This window comes from Rhizophagus irregularis, chromosome 4 (genome assembly GCF_026210795.1).
Source record: "Rhizophagus irregularis chromosome 4, complete sequence".
NCBI lineage: Eukaryota > Fungi > Glomeromycota > Glomeromycetes > Glomerales > Glomeraceae > Rhizophagus > Rhizophagus irregularis.
This window is the reverse complement of record NC_089432.1, coordinates 3146183-3166983: the sequence shown is the minus strand read 5'-3', so window position 1 is coordinate 3166983 and position 20801 is coordinate 3146183. Positions and strand designations below refer to the sequence as shown.

At 26.2% G+C, this 20801-nt stretch overlaps 5 protein-coding genes across 5 annotated transcripts; 2 read left to right on the top strand and 3 right to left on the bottom strand.

Moving 5' to 3' along the window:
• Window positions 1-418: 418 nt before the first annotated feature.
• On the bottom strand, window positions 419-2644 carry OCT59_024004 (uncharacterized protein; the record flags this gene model as incomplete). The annotated part of the gene is made up of 5 exons (XM_025330657.2): window positions 419-1491; window positions 1555-1891; window positions 1999-2183; window positions 2259-2322; window positions 2402-2644. 5 exons carry the CDS (start codon window positions 2642-2644, stop codon window positions 419-421), a joined length of 1902 nt encoding a protein of 633 aa, XP_025171395.1.
• A 1398-nt stretch (window positions 2645-4042) lies between these two features.
• On the top strand, window positions 4043-5558 carry OCT59_024003 (uncharacterized protein; the record flags this gene model as incomplete). The annotated part of the gene is made up of 4 exons (XM_066135106.1): window positions 4043-4611; window positions 4680-5052; window positions 5122-5358; window positions 5436-5558. 4 exons carry the CDS (start codon window positions 4043-4045, stop codon window positions 5556-5558), a joined length of 1302 nt encoding a protein of 433 aa, XP_065991162.1.
• A 32-nt stretch (window positions 5559-5590) lies between these two features.
• OCT59_024002 (uncharacterized protein) lies at window positions 5591-7847 on the top strand (the record flags this gene model as incomplete). Its single annotated transcript, XM_066135105.1, has 5 exons — window positions 5591-5854; window positions 5924-6863; window positions 6933-7181; window positions 7249-7395; window positions 7471-7847. 5 exons carry the CDS (start codon window positions 5591-5593, stop codon window positions 7845-7847), a joined length of 1977 nt encoding a protein of 658 aa, XP_065991161.1.
• Window positions 7848-10359: 2512 nt separating this feature from the next.
• Window positions 10360-12578, bottom strand: OCT59_024001 (uncharacterized protein; the record flags this gene model as incomplete). Its single annotated transcript, XM_025332480.2, has 5 exons — window positions 10360-11399; window positions 11475-11820; window positions 11924-12108; window positions 12181-12244; window positions 12336-12578. 5 exons carry the CDS (start codon window positions 12576-12578, stop codon window positions 10360-10362), a joined length of 1878 nt encoding a protein of 625 aa, XP_025171393.2.
• Window positions 12579-13295: 717 nt separating this feature from the next.
• Window positions 13296-15613, bottom strand: OCT59_024000 (uncharacterized protein; the record flags this gene model as incomplete). Its single annotated transcript, XM_025320410.2, has 11 exons — window positions 13296-13421; window positions 13505-13656; window positions 13730-13886; window positions 13959-14099; window positions 14173-14345; window positions 14426-14537; window positions 14614-14802; window positions 14876-14970; window positions 15039-15180; window positions 15263-15339; window positions 15439-15613. The coding sequence occupies 11 exons, from the start codon at window positions 15611-15613 to the stop codon at window positions 13296-13298; spliced, it is 1539 nt and encodes a 512-aa protein (XP_025171392.1).
• Window positions 15614-20801: the final 5188 nt, after the last annotated feature.

The following is a 20801-nucleotide window of genomic DNA, read 5'->3' as shown; positions in this document are numbered from 1 at the left end:
CACATACTAACATAAACTTGATAAACTGATGTTAAAAGTAAAATTTAGCGTTAATAACTTACTAATAGTAGACATTATCTAAAATTCCTTTCGCAACTACAATAAATGAAATTATTTTTATAAAGTAATTATCTTTACACTGTATACAGTATAACCAAATAAAAGCAATACTATGTTTTTCCATTTGCCTCTCTGTTTAACAGAAAAGCGAAGGTTGAATAATGTTAGTTGTTACAATGTCAGTATCACATATTTCATTTTAAAAGGCTTGGATTTCATAAAATACTATTGTTAAGTAAAACTTCGTATTTTTTATTTAATTGTTACTTTATTGCTCGCTAATTAATATGATAATTGTTGTTAAATGAATTTTGTAAAGCTAATATTACATACTGTAATAATTTCTTACTCAATACTTTTAACCTATTAAAGCAATTAATTTATCTTGAGCATCCAAATCTCCTTGTTCAGCACATTTTTTATACCAATAAATTGCTTGATTTGTATCCTTTTTAACTCCTTTTCCACTTTCATACATGAAAGCAAGGCAATATTGAGCAAAAATACCTCCAAAATTTGCAGCTATTTGATACAATTCAAAAGCTTTTTGTATATTAACATTGGTTTCAATCCCTTTTTCATAACAATATGCTAAACTAGTTATTCCAAGTATATTTCCTGAATTTGCTGCCATTTGATATAACTCAAATGCCTTTTGATTGTTAATACTGGTTCCAATCCCATTACCATAACAATATCCTAAACTGGATATTCCAAGTGGATTTCCTAAATTTGCAGATTCTTGAAATAGTTCAAACGCCTTTTTATTATTAATAATAGTTCCAATTCCATTATTATAACAAACTCCCAAATTATATATTCCACGTGAATTTCCTAAATTCGCAGCCTCTTGGTACAGTTCAAATGCTTTTAGATTATCAATACTAGTACCAATTCCATAATGATAACAATATCCTAAACTAATTATTCCAGATGAATTTCCTGTATTTGCTGCTTTTTGATATAATTCGAATGCTTTTTGTTCATCAACATTAATTTCAATTCCAACATGATTAAATACTCCAAGTAAAAAAACAGAATTTGAATTATCCTGATTACTTAATAACCAATTATAAATTTCTTGCGAAGTTAAATTATAATCATTAAGATAATTAATAACTTCATGTTTTTTCCTTTCTGATTCTATATTTTCAAGAAGGAAAATAATTTCAGTAATAATTATTCCAAAGTCATTCATAATTAGATTTGATGAAATTGAAGGTTCGATTTCTTTTATAATTATTTTACTAAAATTTTGAATAATTTGAGACATTTTCCCATATGATGAATTATTAACAATATTTTCATGAAATTTCAAGACATTCTGTTGTTTATTTGGTACTTGGATGTCTTCTTTTAGAATAATTGCATTTAATTTTTCTACAACCTGGTTGATAGTTGGACGATCATTCGGGTCATTGTTCCAGCAATCTAAATATAAAATAAGCTTAAAATTAATCAATATTATATTAGTAGATTATAATTTAAATTTACCAGTATATATTTTCACATAATCTTCAGGTGTGTTAGTAATAGGTTTCTCTCTGAGACCCTGTAATATTTCTATAGCCAAACTGAAATCATGTGGTTCATTACAAAAGGGTGGTTTGCCACTAGAAATTTCCCATAAGAGTATGCCAATACTGTAAACGTCACTTTTTTTATTTAATGAATATACCACTTGTATTGAGTTGCTGAAAATTTGTGGATCAACATAAGCGACCATTTCACATAGATTTGATTGGAAATTAAGCAATCCTTTAATCCTTTTTGACAATCCAAAGTCAGCCAATTTGATTATATTCTTATGAACTAAAATATTTTTTGAATGCTATTATCAAATATAATAAATAAAATTAATTATTATATTGAGTATATGAGTATATAATCTTACAATGTAAGGTATTAAATCGTAAATAAGTATTATAAATAACCTACCAAATCATGATGCGTGATTCCTTTATTATGTAAATAAGATATCGCATCAGCTAATTGGAACGCTAGATTTAATTTATCATTCCAGGTGAGATTTTCAAATCGTTCACTTAAATAATTTCGTAGGGTACCACTATCAGCATATTCCATCACTAGCAAATATTTTTTCGATTTATCACTTTGGATTTCTTTTTAAAAAGTAAAAAATACTTTAGATTTTTTTTCGTTTTTATTAAATAAAATTCTTAAAACATTTATAATACCTGTAGTGATGCCATAAAAGCGAATAATATTGTCATGAAAATAAATTTCACGTTGAAGTTTAAGCTAAAAATGAATAAAATATAAATTAGCGTACATTAGTGTATCATTAGGATAAAAATGTTTATATTAATATTATATTTACTTCATTAACAATTTCTTTAGCAATGGTGTCGAAATTTATGAAAGATTTTAATGCTAAAAAATAATGAGAATTTTTCCAACTTGCACGATAAACTCTTCCAAAATTTCCGGAACCAATTTCTTGAATATTATTAAAGAGTTTTTGATCATAATATTTAATTTGTTTTTTTACAATTGATTCTTCAATCCAATTAATCCACTCATTTGATTTACTAATGACTTTAAGTTCAGGGTTGTTGGCCATTTTTTTAAGTATAGTAAAGTTTTTCTGCAGAAATTAAAAAAGCTTGAGAAAAAAAAAGAAATCTTTCACTATTTATAGAAATTTGACGTTCCGGCATTTCCAAAAATGAATTTGTGTCATGTCATGTGGCAGAAAAATTGATGAACAACAATGACTTAACTTACTACGTTAGACTGTTCGTAAATAATTTTTAATTTAACATCTATATAACAAAAAATTTGTCTGACGTTTGGATTTAGTCTCCATATAAATAATTTTTAATTGTGTAACTTGAAATATCATGCCATATAATTAAAACCCGTGACATGCCTCCGCCTGATCATCTTCCCCAGCGTCGCCCAAAATTTTTCACCCCACGCGACCTGCATAAAATGTCACCCCGTGTCACACTCCACCGTTTTCATTTTTTCATAAAGTATTCAAGTATTCTGTGGTGAAAAAATTATTTTCACGCCCCTTTAAACATCACTGGTCACGTGGGAATAGAATTTTACTTAGAACGATTCTGGGGTAAATCCGCCTGATCTACTTATGGTCAAAAACTATTCGATCCGATCCAAAATTTTACCTTATCGGAATTTTTTTTTTTGATTAGTCCTTTTATTTTAAAAAATTTTTTAAACCGAAAAAAATTTTCTCTCCCTTTTCTTTCAAACCGAAAAAATTGTTTTTCTGTTTAGGTTTAATTTTTTTTCACTCTTTTTGGATTTGATTATTGTCCTTTTTTTTCGGAATTTTTTTTCGTACTTATTTTTTTTTCGGATCCTTTTTTTTCGGAAATTTCTTTTTTTTCAAACTGATTTCTTTTTCTTCCCCAAATTTTTTTTAAATTTTTTTTCTTTTTCTTTTAATTTTTATTATTATTAAATAAAAAATAAAATATTATATTAAATATATTTACAAAATTATTATTTTTTTTAAAAAAGATCAATATAACATATCAGATATAGAAAAATTGACCGACGTTGATAGAAAGATGAGTAAGATTTTTTCAATTAAATTGAACGCTGGATAAATAGTTTTGATTTTCAAACTCATAAAAATCAATTAATTAATTATAAAATATGTAAAAATATCAATTCTTTTTGAAGAAATTGTTGATTTAATAATAGATTATTATAACCCAAATCCATATCCGAATTCCGAAATTCTCTAAATAACCACCAGATTTTTGAATAAAGTTTTTAATTCAAATGGTTTAGTTAAATTAATAATTTATCGAGTAAAATGAATAATAATAAATGAAATGAATAGATTCCAATACATTTAATTCGTGATCCGTATATAAAGTAGTGATCGACATATATAAAATCCGGGGATAATACGCATATGCGATTTCGCGTCTTTTAGAATCTCGCGTTTTTTACATACCCAACTTCTTTTTTAAAGTCAAAACATATGAGTAAAAGTAAAGAATACATTACAACACTTATTTCCCCAGGCAAAATTGTAGAAAATTTACATTTTGGTCCATTTTGTCATAACTGGTGGCTTGCGCGACCAATAAATAAGAATCCTACGCATACTCCTCTCCTTCCGATTCGTTTAGGAATGAAAACTCATACAGTTTTAAAAAAATGTGACTTCATAATTACCGTTGTAAAAGATACTCAACATCCAAATTCTCCTGGATTTTTGTGTTTTTCTGAAGAATATAGGTCAGGTGTGTGCAGTTCACCAACAGAAGCTATTAACACCTGCTATGAAAAAGTTTTTCGTTCAAATGCAAAGTTCCCTGGTCCACAAGTTATGGGTTTTGACAATTCAAATATTATACAACAATTACTTGATGATATTATATTTCGTCCATATATGATTAGTCTTGGAAAATTGAACGTAATTGTGCTGGGAATGGGAAAATCAAAAAAACCAGAATGGAATTATGCAGGAGAAGGATATAAATCCGTCTTTCAATCCCATTACAATGGTATAAAATCAGCTTTTATTCAAGAAATAGAAGATGAAGAGTGTGTAGTTCAAATATATACTAATGATACTTTGATAAAGACGTATAATGCTATTGATCCTAATGAAGTTTGGTTATGTATTGGCAGACTTTCAAATTATTCTGGAAAAAAATTTTTGGGTTAGAAAATCCGTATACGCAAATTTGTATTCAACAAGCACAAATTCCTTCTTGCACGGTATTGGACTGGACTTTAGAGGGAGTGTTAGAAAATCTTTATAAATATCATTTGAAAAGAAGAATTTCACGTGAGGTCAAATGGCATGATTTATTTAATAAATGGTTAAATCAGAAAAGTGATATTTTAGAATTACGGAAAGCTATTTTAGATTTATATCCATCTGGTTATGAAATTAATGAACGAGAATGGCGTGCTTGGAGAGCATTTGTTCGAAATGCAGGATGTACTAATATCACCCCCTTCAAAAATGGAGAATCTAAAGTTAGTAATTATGCAAAAAAATGAGTTGACTTTTTTATTTATTATTGACAAATAATTTTTTTAATTTAGTTTGAATTTTGGACGAAATCAGATAACGTTCAAAAAGATAGTACAACATTACAAATACTTTATGAATCAGGATTCCTCCAACAAAATCCATATTATCAAGAAAATCAATCTCTTACATTTTGGCAAGCATTTCGTAACGCATTGGAAAATACAAATAGAGGTCCAAATGGTCAAAGACGAATTCTTTCAATTATTGCTACAAAATTTACCTATCAAGAACTCAGATCAAAATTAGGGGTAAGTGTACTGTTAGTGTATACTACTACAATGCATGTTATCAAAATAATTGAACTAATAAAAATATAAACTTACAGGTAGCTGCAAATACAGTATCAAGAGCCCGCCAATATGCGCGTATTAATGGACCAGGTGCACCTCAAGCACAAAAACCTATTATTGTCAAAGACAAATTAGGACGGGAAAAAAAGAAAATTTAGAACAATTCTTTTCTGATAAGGCTAATGTAATAATGAGTTCATACAAAACAGACACCATTACGCAAGAACCAGTTCATTACCTCAAAAATACGAAACAAGATCTGTGGGAAAAGTTTCATGAAAAATATCCAAGTGGAGTAAAACGAACAACTTTTTATAAGCATTTGCAGGGCAATAGATATATTTATCGTGAGAATCTTGGTGGTTTGTGTTCAATATGCAACACATATGGCTATGAAACATTTGATGAACTTACCAAACTCATTCAAAATCACGTTAGTAATCTTCATATCCAGGTAATATTTTTATTCCTATAATTGATAAAAAATAATTATATAATATTAATTTCTAATAATTTCATTTAGAATCAATTATTAGATCAAGGAGAGAAGTTAAAACGATATCTGAAAAGGGAATATGAGTCACATTTGACTGTAAATTCTGATGGTACAACAGCACATAACCAATGTATAAACCATTGCCTTCCTTTTGCTTTTGGTATATGTAATGAACAACATACTCACACATGTTCAGATTGTGATGCACTTTTTCAATTCTTCATTGATATTGAAAAAAACACTCCAAATAATATTCACGAGGAAATTTATGAATTACGAGATCAAATTTTCTATTATTTGAGTCATCAGACGCGAAAGGTATTTCTAAATTCTCAATTTAACGCGAATCTATTAGATTTAGATGAAAAAGGAGCTATAATAATAGTTGATTATAAGATGAAAATCTTACCCAAGAGCGCAAGAGAAACAAAAAGTGCTTTTTTTGGGAAAAAAGGATGGGCTTTGCATTCAATTCTTGTCTATACACGAAAATCTGAAAGTCATCAATTGGATATTCAAGTATTTGATCACTGGTTGGCCGATACATGCCAAGATGCATGGTTCACAGCTTCTTCACTACATGCAGTTATTGAATCGCTTGAAGTCAAACCAGATTGGGTTACTTTTCTTTCTGATAATGGTCCACATTATCACAATGCGGACCTAATGTTAATTCTAGGGCATTGGAATGAATGGTACAATATTTCAGTAAAAAAATGGGTTTTTTTAGAAGCTGGAGAGGCTAAAACATCAATTGATTCTCACCATGCCCAAGTGTGTATTGATTGTTCAAATAATTTAGGAAATCACCATTATTATTTATTGAATCATTGGTTACAGATTTCACATGCGATAAATCGTTATGTTCGATTGGGGTTTGATATCAATGAAGGTGTAGACATAGAGAATGCTATTCAAGGGATTTGTGGTACTTCAGTAGCACATTTGGAACCAGAACGGAAAAAGGGTATATGTGAGAATACAATTTTGAAGTTATGTAATACTTATTACTGAAAGCAATTACTATGATTTATAGAATCAGGACGAAAAAAGAAAAATTCAATACCAGGAAATTCCAATTGGTATGAGTGGTCCTGGCCGACAGAAGGTGAATATGCAGGATTTATTCAGGCTCGTGCAATGCCTAATATTGGAACTTGGAAAAATTTTGAGCCGGCTAAAATAGCACAATTTGAAAAAAGACCTCTTGAAAAACCTAATCCACAAGTTTCAGATCACTCAATTCCAACTTCCAATTGGAATATTCCATTACCTCATAGATCAAGTATGTAATAAATTGATTTTTTTTTCTTTTTTTGCAATTGTTTTACATTGATTTTTTTTTATATTAGAAATCAATACAAATCGTCTTACTATTGAAGAATTGAAAAAACAATTGAAGGAATATGGCGTTGACACAGATGTAAGCAATAATAGAGTTATATTAGCAGAAATTTTACAAAATAAATTGAACGATGAAATATCACCACAAAATATAGGTAAATCATTCTTACCGTAAAATTGTGATTATATTATCTCAAAACTAATTTTCTTTTTTTCTGAACGAATAATAGACGTTTTGAATACTGAAATTATTGATACTGATTTGGGTTCAAGGCAAGTTTTGAATCACACATCGAATTTTGCATTATCAAGTGGATGGGCCTTAAAAGAAAATCAGAAATTTGGTAAAAAAGGAGGAGGTAAACGAATAAGCAAAAATGTTATTCCATACCTTGAGGCATATTTCTTGGCCGGAGATATAAATAAAAGTGAAAAGTATACAGCTCAAGAGATGCATAATGAACTGAAAGGTTTAGTAGAAGAAGGAGTTTTAGAAGAAGAGGAAATTCCAAAAATTTCTACAATTAGTAATTGGATTTCTCGATATGCACAAACTCATCGTAAATTGAAAGCCCAACAAGCTTTAGCGCTAGTTGACAGATCTTAGTAAATAAAGAATTTGACAAATGAATAAAATTTTGTAAATTTTTGAAAATTTTTGACGTTAAAACAACATTTTTTTAAGTTTTTTTGCCATAAATTTTATAAAAATTATTGAAATTGCGAATTTACTTACTATATTTATAGCCAGGAATCTGACGACCCGGCTAGTAAAAGGTTTTTTTTTGTTTACAAATTCAGTACGAAAATGCAAGAAATTTATTCATATAGTATTCTATTATTAGCATATAAAATATGACGTTTAGGTCGTACAAGATGGTGGTGCTAGCTCGGTCCAAAATAGCTGAATTATGGCTAATTTACTATATTTATATATGATCGGCACCCCACATCGGAATATCGATATTCTCTACTTTATATGCGGATCACGAATTAATTATTAAAATATTTTTCCTAAGTTGGTTATAAGTTTAAGATTGACGTAATATAAATAAGAAATAATTATAGAATTTATAATTAATTAGTAAAAACATTTGTAGTATTTTCATAATATTAAAGTTTTTTCGAAAATACTTCTAAAAATTAATAAAAAAATGAGGGTGAATGAAAAAATAGGGAGGGTAAAAGGGAAAGGGGGAGTGAAAGAAACAATAGGAACGAAAAGATCAAGCGGGAACTAATGAAAAAAATGAAAAGAATGGAGGGGACGAAATAGAGCAAAGAGGAATAAAGGAACAAAGGGTAGTGTAAAGAGAAGTGGGAATGGAAAAAAAATGAAAAGAACAAAAGATATTGTAAAGGAACGAAAATGATGAAGTGGTAAAAATGAAATGAACGAAGGGTAGTGTAAAGGAATGAAAAAGACAAAAGGAATGAAGAGGAAATAAAAACAATGGAAAAAATGAAGGAAGGGAAGAATAAAAAGAGCAAAAGAAATGAAGAGACAAAAAAAAAACAAAAAAATGAAAATGAGATAAACAGATGGACCATGTAAAAACCAAACCCATGAAATTAAAAGAAGAAATAAAGTTAGTAGGGAACGGAAATTACATGTAATAAATAAACAAAAGCAAAAAAATAAAAAACATACCTTAGTAGTTACAAAGAAGAACCGAAAGTATAGGTGTCGTCGAAATGCCATATTTATAATTACGGCATTACGGCAAAATGGGAATTTGGCCTTAAAATATAAAGGTCGGCATTCAATAATTTATAAAATAATTACGGCATAATTGTGGTAGAATGGTATTACGGTATAAGCTTCATATGCCGTAATTAATTTCGACGACACCTATAACTGAAAGACCTAATTAAATTCCTAATTATAAACAAAAAACTACTGTAACCATCTTTAATTTACTTAGTATTACATTATAATAACTAAATTTTTCTATTTAAACAAACTCATTGGTCCCGGTGCGAAGCAACGGGTGATTGCTAGTAACGTTCTGAATTTTTTTGTTGGTATGAAACATATAATAACATGAAATCATAACTTTCGTATATCGAATTTATCATTTCGAGTGAGATTTCTTTTTTATACGAAGTCTACAAAAATTTTAAATTCTAAATTAATTGCTGTACGATCGACACATAATATATCTTTAATTCATTAATACACTTTAGAAATTGTTAAATTGTTAATAATCAAAATTTAATTTGGGTGGCGACTTTATCTACTAATTAAACTAATACTTAGTTTAGTAAGATTAATTCAAAGCCCTAGAAGTCTTAGATTTTTTATTTTTAAAATTTTTTCTTGAAAAAAAGGGCATTTTAAGAAAAAAAATGCCAAATACTAAGCAGAAAGGTGGTTTTATTGAAAATCGCGTTTCGCTTATGGAAGCTTTATGTAGTATATATTGTATATTATAAAATCTCTTTTTTCGGTTTATTTTCTTTGTATTTTTAGTTCTAATATAAAGTTATATCTACTTTTTTAGTTAAATAGCTACTGTATATGTGGGATTATTACAGATTATTGCTCAAAACTTTTTGTTATAAACTTATTTAATAATTGAATTTACAATACATTGAACTGAAGCTAAAAATAAAATTGAACGTTAGTAATAAAAACAATCATTTTCTAACACTCCTTACGCAACTACAATTAACGGAATTATTATTTCTTAATATTGTAAATAACCAAATAAAGTAAAATTAAAATTATAATTTCAAGCTGAAAATAAATTATTTTTCAGAACAAATAGCAAATCATAAATTATCATGCAGTACTATTGTCATTTATCGCGTGAAATAGGAGTGATAGTTTTGTGATATGGCTTTGATACTATTTAATTTCTATAGGTAACAATCTAAAAACCTAAAACAGAATTGATGTAATTAGTATAGGAACTTGTATTTTGATAGAGAATTTAGGTTGGGTTGGATAATGTCATGACTATATTGTATCTTTATGCTTCATTTTAAAGAGTATACTAGGATTTTTTAAAAATGCCATTGAATACTACTTATTTTATTGTTACTTTATTACTTGTTAAAATATTATTAATATAACCTGTAATCTTTTTCCAATAAAGCCGGTATTACAAAATTCTTTAATTCATTAAATTTATTAATTTATTTTGAGCATTCACATCTCCTTGTTCAGCACATTTTTTATACCAATAAATTGCTTGATTTATATTCTTTTCAACTCCTTTTCCATATTCATACATAAAAGCAAGACAATATTGAGAAAAACTATCTTCTAAATTCGCAGCCTTTTCATATAGTTCAAATGCCTTTTGTACATTAACATTTGTTTCAATACCTTTTTCATAAAAGTATCCTAAACTAGCTATACCATATATATTTCCTAAATTTGCTCCTTTTTGATATAACTCCAATGCTTTTTTTTTATCAATACTTGTTCCAATCCCATGATCATAACAACATCCTAAACCACATATTCCAAATACACTTCCTAAATTTGCTGATTCTTGAAATAGTTCAAATGCTTTTTTGTAATCAATACTAGTTCCAATTCCTTCCTGATAACAGTATCCTAAAAAATTTATTCCACATGAATTTCCTAAATTTGCTGCTTTTTGATATAGTTCAAATGCTTTTTGATTATCAATACTAGTTCCAATTCCATTATTATAACAAAATCCCAAATTAATTATTCCGGGCACATGCCCTGTATTTGCTGCACTTTGATATAATTCAAATGCTTTTTGTTCATCAACATTAATTTCAATTCCAACATGATTAAATACTCCAAGTAAAAAAACGGAATCTGAATTATCCTGATTATTTAGTAACCAATCATAAATTTCTCGAGAAGTTAAATTATTTTCATTAAGATAATTAATAACTTCACGTTTTTTCCTAACTACTTCTACATCTTGTAGAAATATAATTATTTCAATAATCAATATTTCATAGTCATTTGTAATTAGATTTGATGAAATTGAAGGTTCAATTTCTTTCATATTTACATCACTAAAATTTTGAATAATTTGGTGTAATGGATTATTAATGATATTCTGCTGTATACTTGATACTTGGATGTTTTCCTTTAGAATAATTGCGTCTAATGTTGCAATAACTTGGTTGATAATTGGACGATCATCTGGGTCATTGTTCCAGCAATCTAAATATAAATAAAATAAACTTAAAAATTAATTAACACTGTTAAAAAATTACAATTCAAATTTAATCGTATTACCAGTATATAGTTTCATATAATCATCAGGAGTATTAGTAATAGGTTTCTCTCTAAGACCTTGTAATATTTCCATAGCCAAACCGATATCGTATGATTCTTTACAAAAAGGTGGTTTCCCACTAGATATTTCCCACAAGAGTATGCCAATACTGTAAACGTCACTCTTTTTATTTAACGAATACACTTTCATTGAGTCGTTGCTATCACTATTTCTATTAAAAATTTGTGGATCAACATAGGCGACCATTTCAAATAAATTTGATTTAAGTAATCCTTTAATCCTTTTTGACAACCCAAAGTCAGCCAATTTGATTGTATTCTTATGAACTAAGATATTATTTGAATGCTATTATCAAATATAATAAAGTAAAATAGTAAATATTTGTATTAGATATATAATCTTACAATGTAATACATTAAATCGTAAATAAGTATTGAAAGTAACCTACCAAATCATGATGCATGATTTCTTTATCATGCAAACATGATATAGCAACAGCTAATTGGAACGCTAGATTTAATTTATTATTCCAAGTGAGATTTTCAAATCGTTCGCTTAAATAATTTCGAAGAGTACCACTATCGGCATATTCCATCACTAGCAAGTATTTCTTTGAATCATCACTTTGGATTTCTTTTGAAAAATAAAAAAATATTAGACTTTTCTTTATGTTATTAAATGAAATTTTTAAAATATTTATAATACCTGTTGTGATGCCATAAAAGTGAATAATATTTTCATGAAAATCAACTTCACGCTGAAGTTTAAGCTAAAAATAAATAAAATTTAAAATAGGAACGTAATGTGCATTTAATAGCGTATCGTAAAGACAAAAATGTTTATAATAATGTTATATTTACTTCATTAACAATTTCTTTAGCAATGATATCGAAATTTATAAAAGATTTTAAAGCTAAAAAACTATGAGAATTTTTCCAATTTGAACGATAAACTCTTCCGAAATTTCCGAGTCCAATTTCTTTAATATTATTAAAGTCTTTATGATCATAATATTTAATTTGTTTTTTTACAATAGATTCTTCAATCCAATTAATCCACTCATTTGAATAACCAATAACCTTAAGTTCAGGGTTATTAGACATTTTATACATTTTATAGTACAATAGACAATGTTTGTGCAGAAAAGTTCTTATTGTAAAGTTATTATGCTATAAATGCTATAAATGTTTTAAAAAAAAGAAACAAAGTTTATATTATTTATAAATATTGACATGTTACACATTCCATAAAATGGGTGTGTGTAATAGTGTAATATTCTCATTATAATGTCCTACATCAGACTGTTTAACTACCAATAAACAAATTTTATGTAACGTAATATAATGCATTTCTTTTTTTATGATGTAAAAGGCGAGCCATTAAAAGTGATTTTTAATAATAAAAATTTGTACAAAATTTTATAGGTTCAGCCTCTTTGCGTGAAATCAAAAAAAAAAAAAAAAAATTGAAGTCCTTTTCCTTAAACAAACCGAAATATTAAAATTATATTTAATTATTAGATAAAATTATTTGTGAAATAATTTAAATAAGCTTATATGTTAAAATAAATTAGAAAGTTTTTTAATTCTATTATGCTTTACATGTAATTTGATCTAATTAGATTCTTATTTAAAATATATCATACGTAAAAATCATTAATATAAATTGTTCAATGATACTTTGATATCGTTATAACCTTATATTTCGCAAATAATTTTCAACACGAGTTTGTTCACAAAATAAAGATAGTATTAGCACTGTATTAATACAATTTTATATTAACAAAAATAATAAGAAAAAAAAAACTTTTTATTATACTATTAATTTAAATATTTTGTTAAAATATCATTCACTAATTTAGGATTTGCGTTACTTTTGGTTTCTTTCATAACTTGCCCTACAAACCAACTAAATATATTTTTATTTCCTTGTTTATATTGTTGTACCTAATAATTGTAATGAAACATTACGTTATTAATCAACATAAAATAAGAAAATCAATTATCAATAAAAAATAAGAATAATTAACCTGTTTAGGATTTTTTGATAAGATATTTTTACAAATTATTTCTAATTCGTAAGTATTTGTTAGCTGTTTCCATCCCTTTTCTTGAACAATATCATGACAAAGACGCTTATCACCCAAAACCATTATAGTAAGAATCTTTCTTCCCGTTTTAGCTTTATGTAGAATAAATAATTAATACTTAAAATTTTATTCAAACAAAAAAAAAATATTCATGCTCAAAGGTACCTGTAATATCATCCGTTTTAATAGAATCAATTATAGAACCTAATTGTTGTGTTGTTACAGGATTGTGATTGAATTTAATATTATTAGTATTTAAAAGACCATATAAATCATGTGTAATCCAATTTACAACATGATGAGGATTTCGATTTTTTGCTATCTATAAATAATATAATAAAATAATTAAATAATTTACATAACAATCAATAGTAAGAATAAAGATAAATCTTACTTCTTCAAAATATTCAACACCACCATCTTCGTGCATTAATGACATAACATCACGCAATGAAATATTATATTGATTCATTAGTCTTTTTTTAAGATCATCAGGTAATTCTGGTAGTTTATTATGGATGCCCGTAAGGTAATCCTAAAATATTAATAGTTCTATTAAAATTTAAGCAATTTAACTAATAAAGTTTGAAAATATAGTAATAATATACTTCAGTAATTATTAATGAAGGTATATCAGGTTCAGGCATGTATCTATAATCAGCAGAAGTTTCTTTAGTTCTTAATCTAAAAGTTTGATTAGCAGCGACATCATATCCTCTAGTTTCTTGAATAATAGAATGTCCCTTTTTCAATTCAGCTATTTGACGTTCAATTTCTACATCTATTAAGCCAAACTCATATGTTGATGTTAGATAAAATAAAATATTTTATTTAATATTTAGCAAAGTTTGAATTAGTTACCAACAGCTGCCATTAAAAATTTGATACTATTCAAATTTTTGATTTCGCATCTTGTACCAAAAGGAGTTCCTATTTCATGCACAGACACATTTACATCACATCGTAATGATCCCTAAATTAAAATAAAATTAATTACAAAAAATTAATTACAAGGTTTTTTTTAAAAAAAAAAAAATCACAAGACTTACTTCTTCCATGTTGCCATTTGATGATCCTAAAGTTCTGAGTAAGGTCTGCAATTTACGAACAGTTAGACCTGCTTCTTTTGATGTTCTTATATCAGGTTCTGTTACAATTTCCATTAAACCAGTACCAGAACGATTTAAATCTATTAAAGCCATTCCAGGTTTTATATCATGTATACTTTTTCCTGTATCCTATTAAAATAATAGCTAATAATTTAGTATATTATATATACTTTTTTTTCTAATTTTAATATTTTGACAATACTTGTTCAATTTGGATTTGTTTTATTCTAACATCTGTTTCATAATCAAGTCCATCTAAAGGTGATAATGTTATTTTTCCACCAAGGGATATTGGAGCTAATTAAATCAAGATGTAAAAAGTTAAACATGTGGCATTTAATCTATTATAATAGATGTACTCTCACCATAATGTTGTGTTATCTGATATCCAGCCGGTAGATCCGGATAAAAGTAATGTTTTCTATCAAAGAATGAAACGGGTTGAACATTTCCCATTAGTGCTAAAGATGTTGCAACTATAAGTTGAACACACTTAGAATTTATGCGCTTAACAAAAAAAAAAAGTTTTCATTAATTATAAATATTCTCATTAATCTATTTTGCATTAAAATTTAAATTCAAGAATTACCGGAATAGTACCCGGAAAAGCAGCATCAATGACTGATACATTTGTATTAACAGGTTCATTAAAAGACGTGGATGAATCTGATTTTTAAATTTGAAATTTTTGTTAAATATTTTTTATAATAAATACATACAAATTAATTTTTTGAATATTAAATAAAAAATTTATAAATCACCTACTAGAAAACAACTTTTTCTTTGAATTTATTTGAGCGTGAATTTCCAACCCAATAATCGCTTCCCATTTTTCTTGGTAAAGGTTGTGGGTAGAAAATTTTTTTACATAAATTATATTATGTCGAAAAGATTTTAAAACATGGTTGGGAGTTGAAACAATTTTGAAAAAACTCCACATTCTAAATAAAAATGCTCAAAAAAAGAAGAGATCAAGCAGATCGACAAATCGATGTTCATTATATAACTTTACATCACGAGATCAAAGTTTTGTGACACCAATCTATTTAAGGATGATCTTTTTTTTTATACATCTAAATTTTGCGATCAACATCCTATAAAAATAATTAATTTTATTTTATATCAATAAAACTTTAGAAAACTGTAGAATAGTTAAAAATATGTCTATTTCAAGATTTTTTTTGGTAAACACGCAGTTTTTTAATTAAATCACGTACCACCTTCTATCCGCTCTAATATTCACTGAATTTGAAAGGAGATTTTGAATACCGATTTTGACGTTAGTGAATAAAAACTTATTTATCGGTAGGTAACGATGTGCTAAAAATTTTTTTATAACATGAAACAGTATCAACTTCAATAAAGTTTGCAAATGCAAATGAACATATAGATTATTTATATCGATCTGGTCTCAAATTCTTCTCCTCCAATTGAAGATTCTCTAAAGAATGCACGATAATTTCCTGAAATTAAAAAATTCTTAACGCAAATTCTTGAATTAATAGATTAATACTTTGAGTTTTAACGTATAATCCATTAATGAAGGAACGGTGATTTCTCTAATATCTTCTAATTCCTTCTTATATTTTCTACATATGCAATATAATGTTTTTCTCCCTCTATAATATTAATTTTATAATTATCTAACCATGCTACAATAAAAGATATATTTATTTATATCAAGGCGTCTACGTACATTTCTCACATTTATAAAATCAATAATAATTTTCATTATATGATAGCCTGTAGAATGGGTATTGTTATAATCATCCGTTTGAATTATCATTCTCAATTTAAGTTCGTTATTTCTACCAGAATCTTTAAACATTAACAACTAAAAAATCACATATTCATTGCGTATTTCACCCTTCTTTCTATATTTTCTATCTTTGAACGCTATTACTAAATTAAATTGTGTCTTTCCATACGACACATTATTTTCTTCAAAAATACTATTTTTTATAAAATTAATAATATTTTCATTTCCTTTTATATAATTATCTAAAGCAGCTATTCCATTATTAAAATAAAAATCATTTTCTTCGTTTACACCTACTTCTATTATACTATTTTTAACTACTGTGTTACTGTATGTCTAATAATGTCCTAAGGCATTAAGCTTTTCATTAAAGTTAATAATTATCAATAAATAATTACATGTGGCGTAACGACGTAACGTAACGACGTAATTAAATGTGATTTTGATCTATCTGTTATACAAAAATACAAAATTTTATTTGTTACGGAGTAACATTTTGTTAAGCCTCCTTGTGGCATAGCAATTTTTTTTTAAAAAATTAGTAAAAGAATAAATATAATTATTGTATTCTTTATAGATAATGTTTTTTATGTTTTAATTAATATGTTTTACATTGTATCTATCCAACTTTTAGTAGTTTTGGTAAAATAAAGATACGCAATTGGATCAAACTTAATTTACAACTCATATTATTAACCCTATTAATAGTTACTTTGAAAAGATTCTAACAAAGCTATATTTAACAATTTCAAATGTTCATCTATTAATCTATTTCAGGTGCATTCCAATGGTATTGTTAACCAATGAATCAGATTTCATTTACAAAAATATACATTAATGACTTATATATTTGTGCAATATAGTATTACTTTTTGTTTCCTATCATATGTGAAATGTAACCAAACTCCAATAAGATATCTAAAGCGTTCAGTCAATAGATTATAAATAATATTAAATTATTTATTTGCAATATACGACATGTTAGCAAATGTTAAGAAAATTTGAACTAGAATTACAATATCCATAATAGCCATAATTGTTTCTACCATCAAAAATAATATTCTTTCTTAAGGTCTGATATAATTTATTGAATTATCTTTTTTTTTTATACTAGCTATTTTTTTTTGTTAGGTAGTGCAATTTATGAGTTTGCTAGGATATTAGGTATTTTTTTTAATTCAGTATTTAGTGAATTTTTATAAATTAAGAATTTTGGGTTTATAAATATTATTATATTTGTTATTAAAAGTTAATATATTGATTTTATATATTTTGAGCCTGGGCTGTGATAACTTTGTGTAAGATAATCTAATCATGATTAAGTTACTTCACATCAATTTAGTCTATTTCTGTTTAAATAAAATATATAAATTTCATGTTTAATTTACTAAAAGATTGAGATTTTGTGGCTATGATTTAGATATTTAGAAAATCCCGGATCACATTTCTGTTTTGTGGCTATGACTTAGTTATGTGGTAAAATTCACATGTAGCAATCTCCCAGTAAAAATAAATATAAGCCCAAATTTGTTTAATCCTGATTATTTATCCCTTTTTTTCTTTCCCCTCTCTTTTACTGTATAATAATTTTTTACATAAAGTATATTATTTTATAATTTTATAAATGTATACACTGTTTATTATTTTATTCTCACTTTCTTTTTTTTAAAGAAAAATTAAATTATCATTACATACTAGTTATACTTTTTAGAAGTAAAATAAACTTCATTAACAAGAGATTTTTATAACTCTCGTGACTTATCTTATTATGAAATTTCAGCTCCATTCCTATTTATTACTAAAAATTTTACATATGATTTAAATTATTTGACATATATATTAAAGTATCAAATTTATGTTATTATTATACAAATGCATATTTAAGAATTATGACAATACTTTCATAATAAGATAATTTATCATGATTTTTCACCTTTGATTCCTTACAAAATTTATTCCTATTCAGCCATCATCTTTCAAACTTACTGATATTTAAAGTTGAAATTATCAGTGCACAAACCACACTTTAGTATTTTCTTAAAACAATAAAGTTATTTCCAAAGTTGCTGTTAGAGTGAATAATGAAATAACTAATCAAACATAGAAAAATTCATATAGATATGTTGATGATAGAAAATGAGCAAAATGAGGATCTTATTACAAAATATGGACGAAATCAAAAACATAACAGTCAATCATTTAAAATTTTCTGGTACAACGAATAGGCAAATAATGATAACAGATTTTTGGAAAGAAGAGTATGAACCTATAAATATAATAAATGAAAATTACTTGACTTTTATAACTAACACTACTTAAAAGTAGAAAATAATTCTTTCTCTCTTTACCAAATTAAATAATTTATATACCATCAAAATTTGCATGATAAGAATTTTGTAATTTATCTTTATTGAACTAACAATAAGTACATTTGAGGCTTAAAAACTAAATATCATATATATAGGATTATTTAAGATTATTACTAAAAAAATTACTAGTTTTAGTAAACATTTCATTTTGCCTCAAAATCATTAAAATGTAAATACTACTATTAAAAGCCAATTTTAAAATTTCAGATTTATTTTAATATTATAGTATTACTGAAGTTACTGAAGTATGCCTTTTACATGCTTATTTTTGGATAATTATAATTTTAATTGCTAGATTTCATTTTTTTAAACTTAATAAGAAATAGGATGAAATTTCCTTGTCAAATTTTCTCAATTGTTTTTATTCAGATCATGAATACTGAAAGAAAATAATTTAGATTTGTAAAAGACCATAAAAACAAAAAAAGATTTGACTTAGGGAGAAACCATAGAAATGCAAAGGACAAAAAGAGCTTAATTGAATTATCAATTGTTACAGAATTTGGTCCTAGTCAGATTTAGATATTTTATTAAATAAACTAGTATTACATTATATTATTTGACTTACATACTGAAATTTAAATTTTTATTATCCAAAATATAAGTTGTCTAGAAATTTTAGTTATTATTCTATAATAATATATATATTTTCTCTTTTTCTTTTATATTTTTTTAATTACTAACTATCTAGTAATTATGATAGTATAAGTATTTTATTAAGATACAATGAATTATTTAAGTTTATTTTGGTGCTGTAATCATTGATCATTATTTTTTAAACTCTATTTGTGGTTAAACTTATTTTTTCAAATATTTGGGATATCTGGTGTTTGTGAGATTGGAACTTTATTGAGTACATTATTAAGTGGATTGCTGGTGTAACAGAAATCTCTTCAAAGTATCATGTTGATTGTTGCAACAATAACTGCAAAGTTTTAAAATTTACAATATCAAAAAACAAATATTAGTAAGGCTAATATAAGAATGCAAATCAATTAGTCTCAATAACTCAATTAAGAACTTGATATAATTTTACAGCCAGATTATTCAATAATACTTAAAAGATTGTAATAGAGATAAAAGATAATGAAAAAAATAACAGAGGATACAAGGTTCCTTTTCTTCATGAGATACACTTTACTAGACTTTGTTTTAATGTTTAAGTTTCTGTTATTGAAGCATGTTCTTCTCATGATTATAATTCTTTACCAATTAGTTTTTCTTACTTTAATATTTCTACAATTTCTTATTCTCCTTTATGGAAAAATATTATTATTGAATGTCATTCACCAATTCTTCATATTTTAAATTCCTTTACTAATATAAGATATGAATTGATTGAAAAAATGTCAGTTCAATAAAATCCAATATAAATTTTTACCATCTAAAAAGATTTTGAGATGTCACCTGATGTATATAATACTAGAAGCTCCTAAAAAATTGGAATCAGTAGAACTAGAAACGATTTTAAGCATTAATAATTCTTTGAGAAATGCAAACAGGACCTTCAGCTATCAACAACCAAACTATCTGGGAGGAATGGAAGATAAACATCTATTTCATTAAAAAAATCCCATCAATTTCCAAAAAGTATAAGGAATGCATATCAATTATCTATTAGAGAGATATTACTGTTCCTTAATATATGTACTTTGATCCTGGTATTGATTCTGAAATAAAAAGAATAATGGCATGGTACATTGTGGAGAGAATCACCACTTTTTGGGAAAGCAAATTCCAAAACATATACCAAATATAAAATTTATACTGATGGTATTGTATTGATCATTTAATGTTTGAAGTATTCTTATATTAGATTATCAATCATATCAGATCCCATAATTTTCTCAATCTTGAAAAGGTAAAAGGTGCAATACATTTTTTTGAAGATTGTCTCATATTGAAGAATACTGGAAGGAAATCACTGGGAACAACTGACCAAGTTTACTTAGTTATTTAAAGTATCAAAAAACTAAAGTTGAATATCTTGAAAAGAGAAT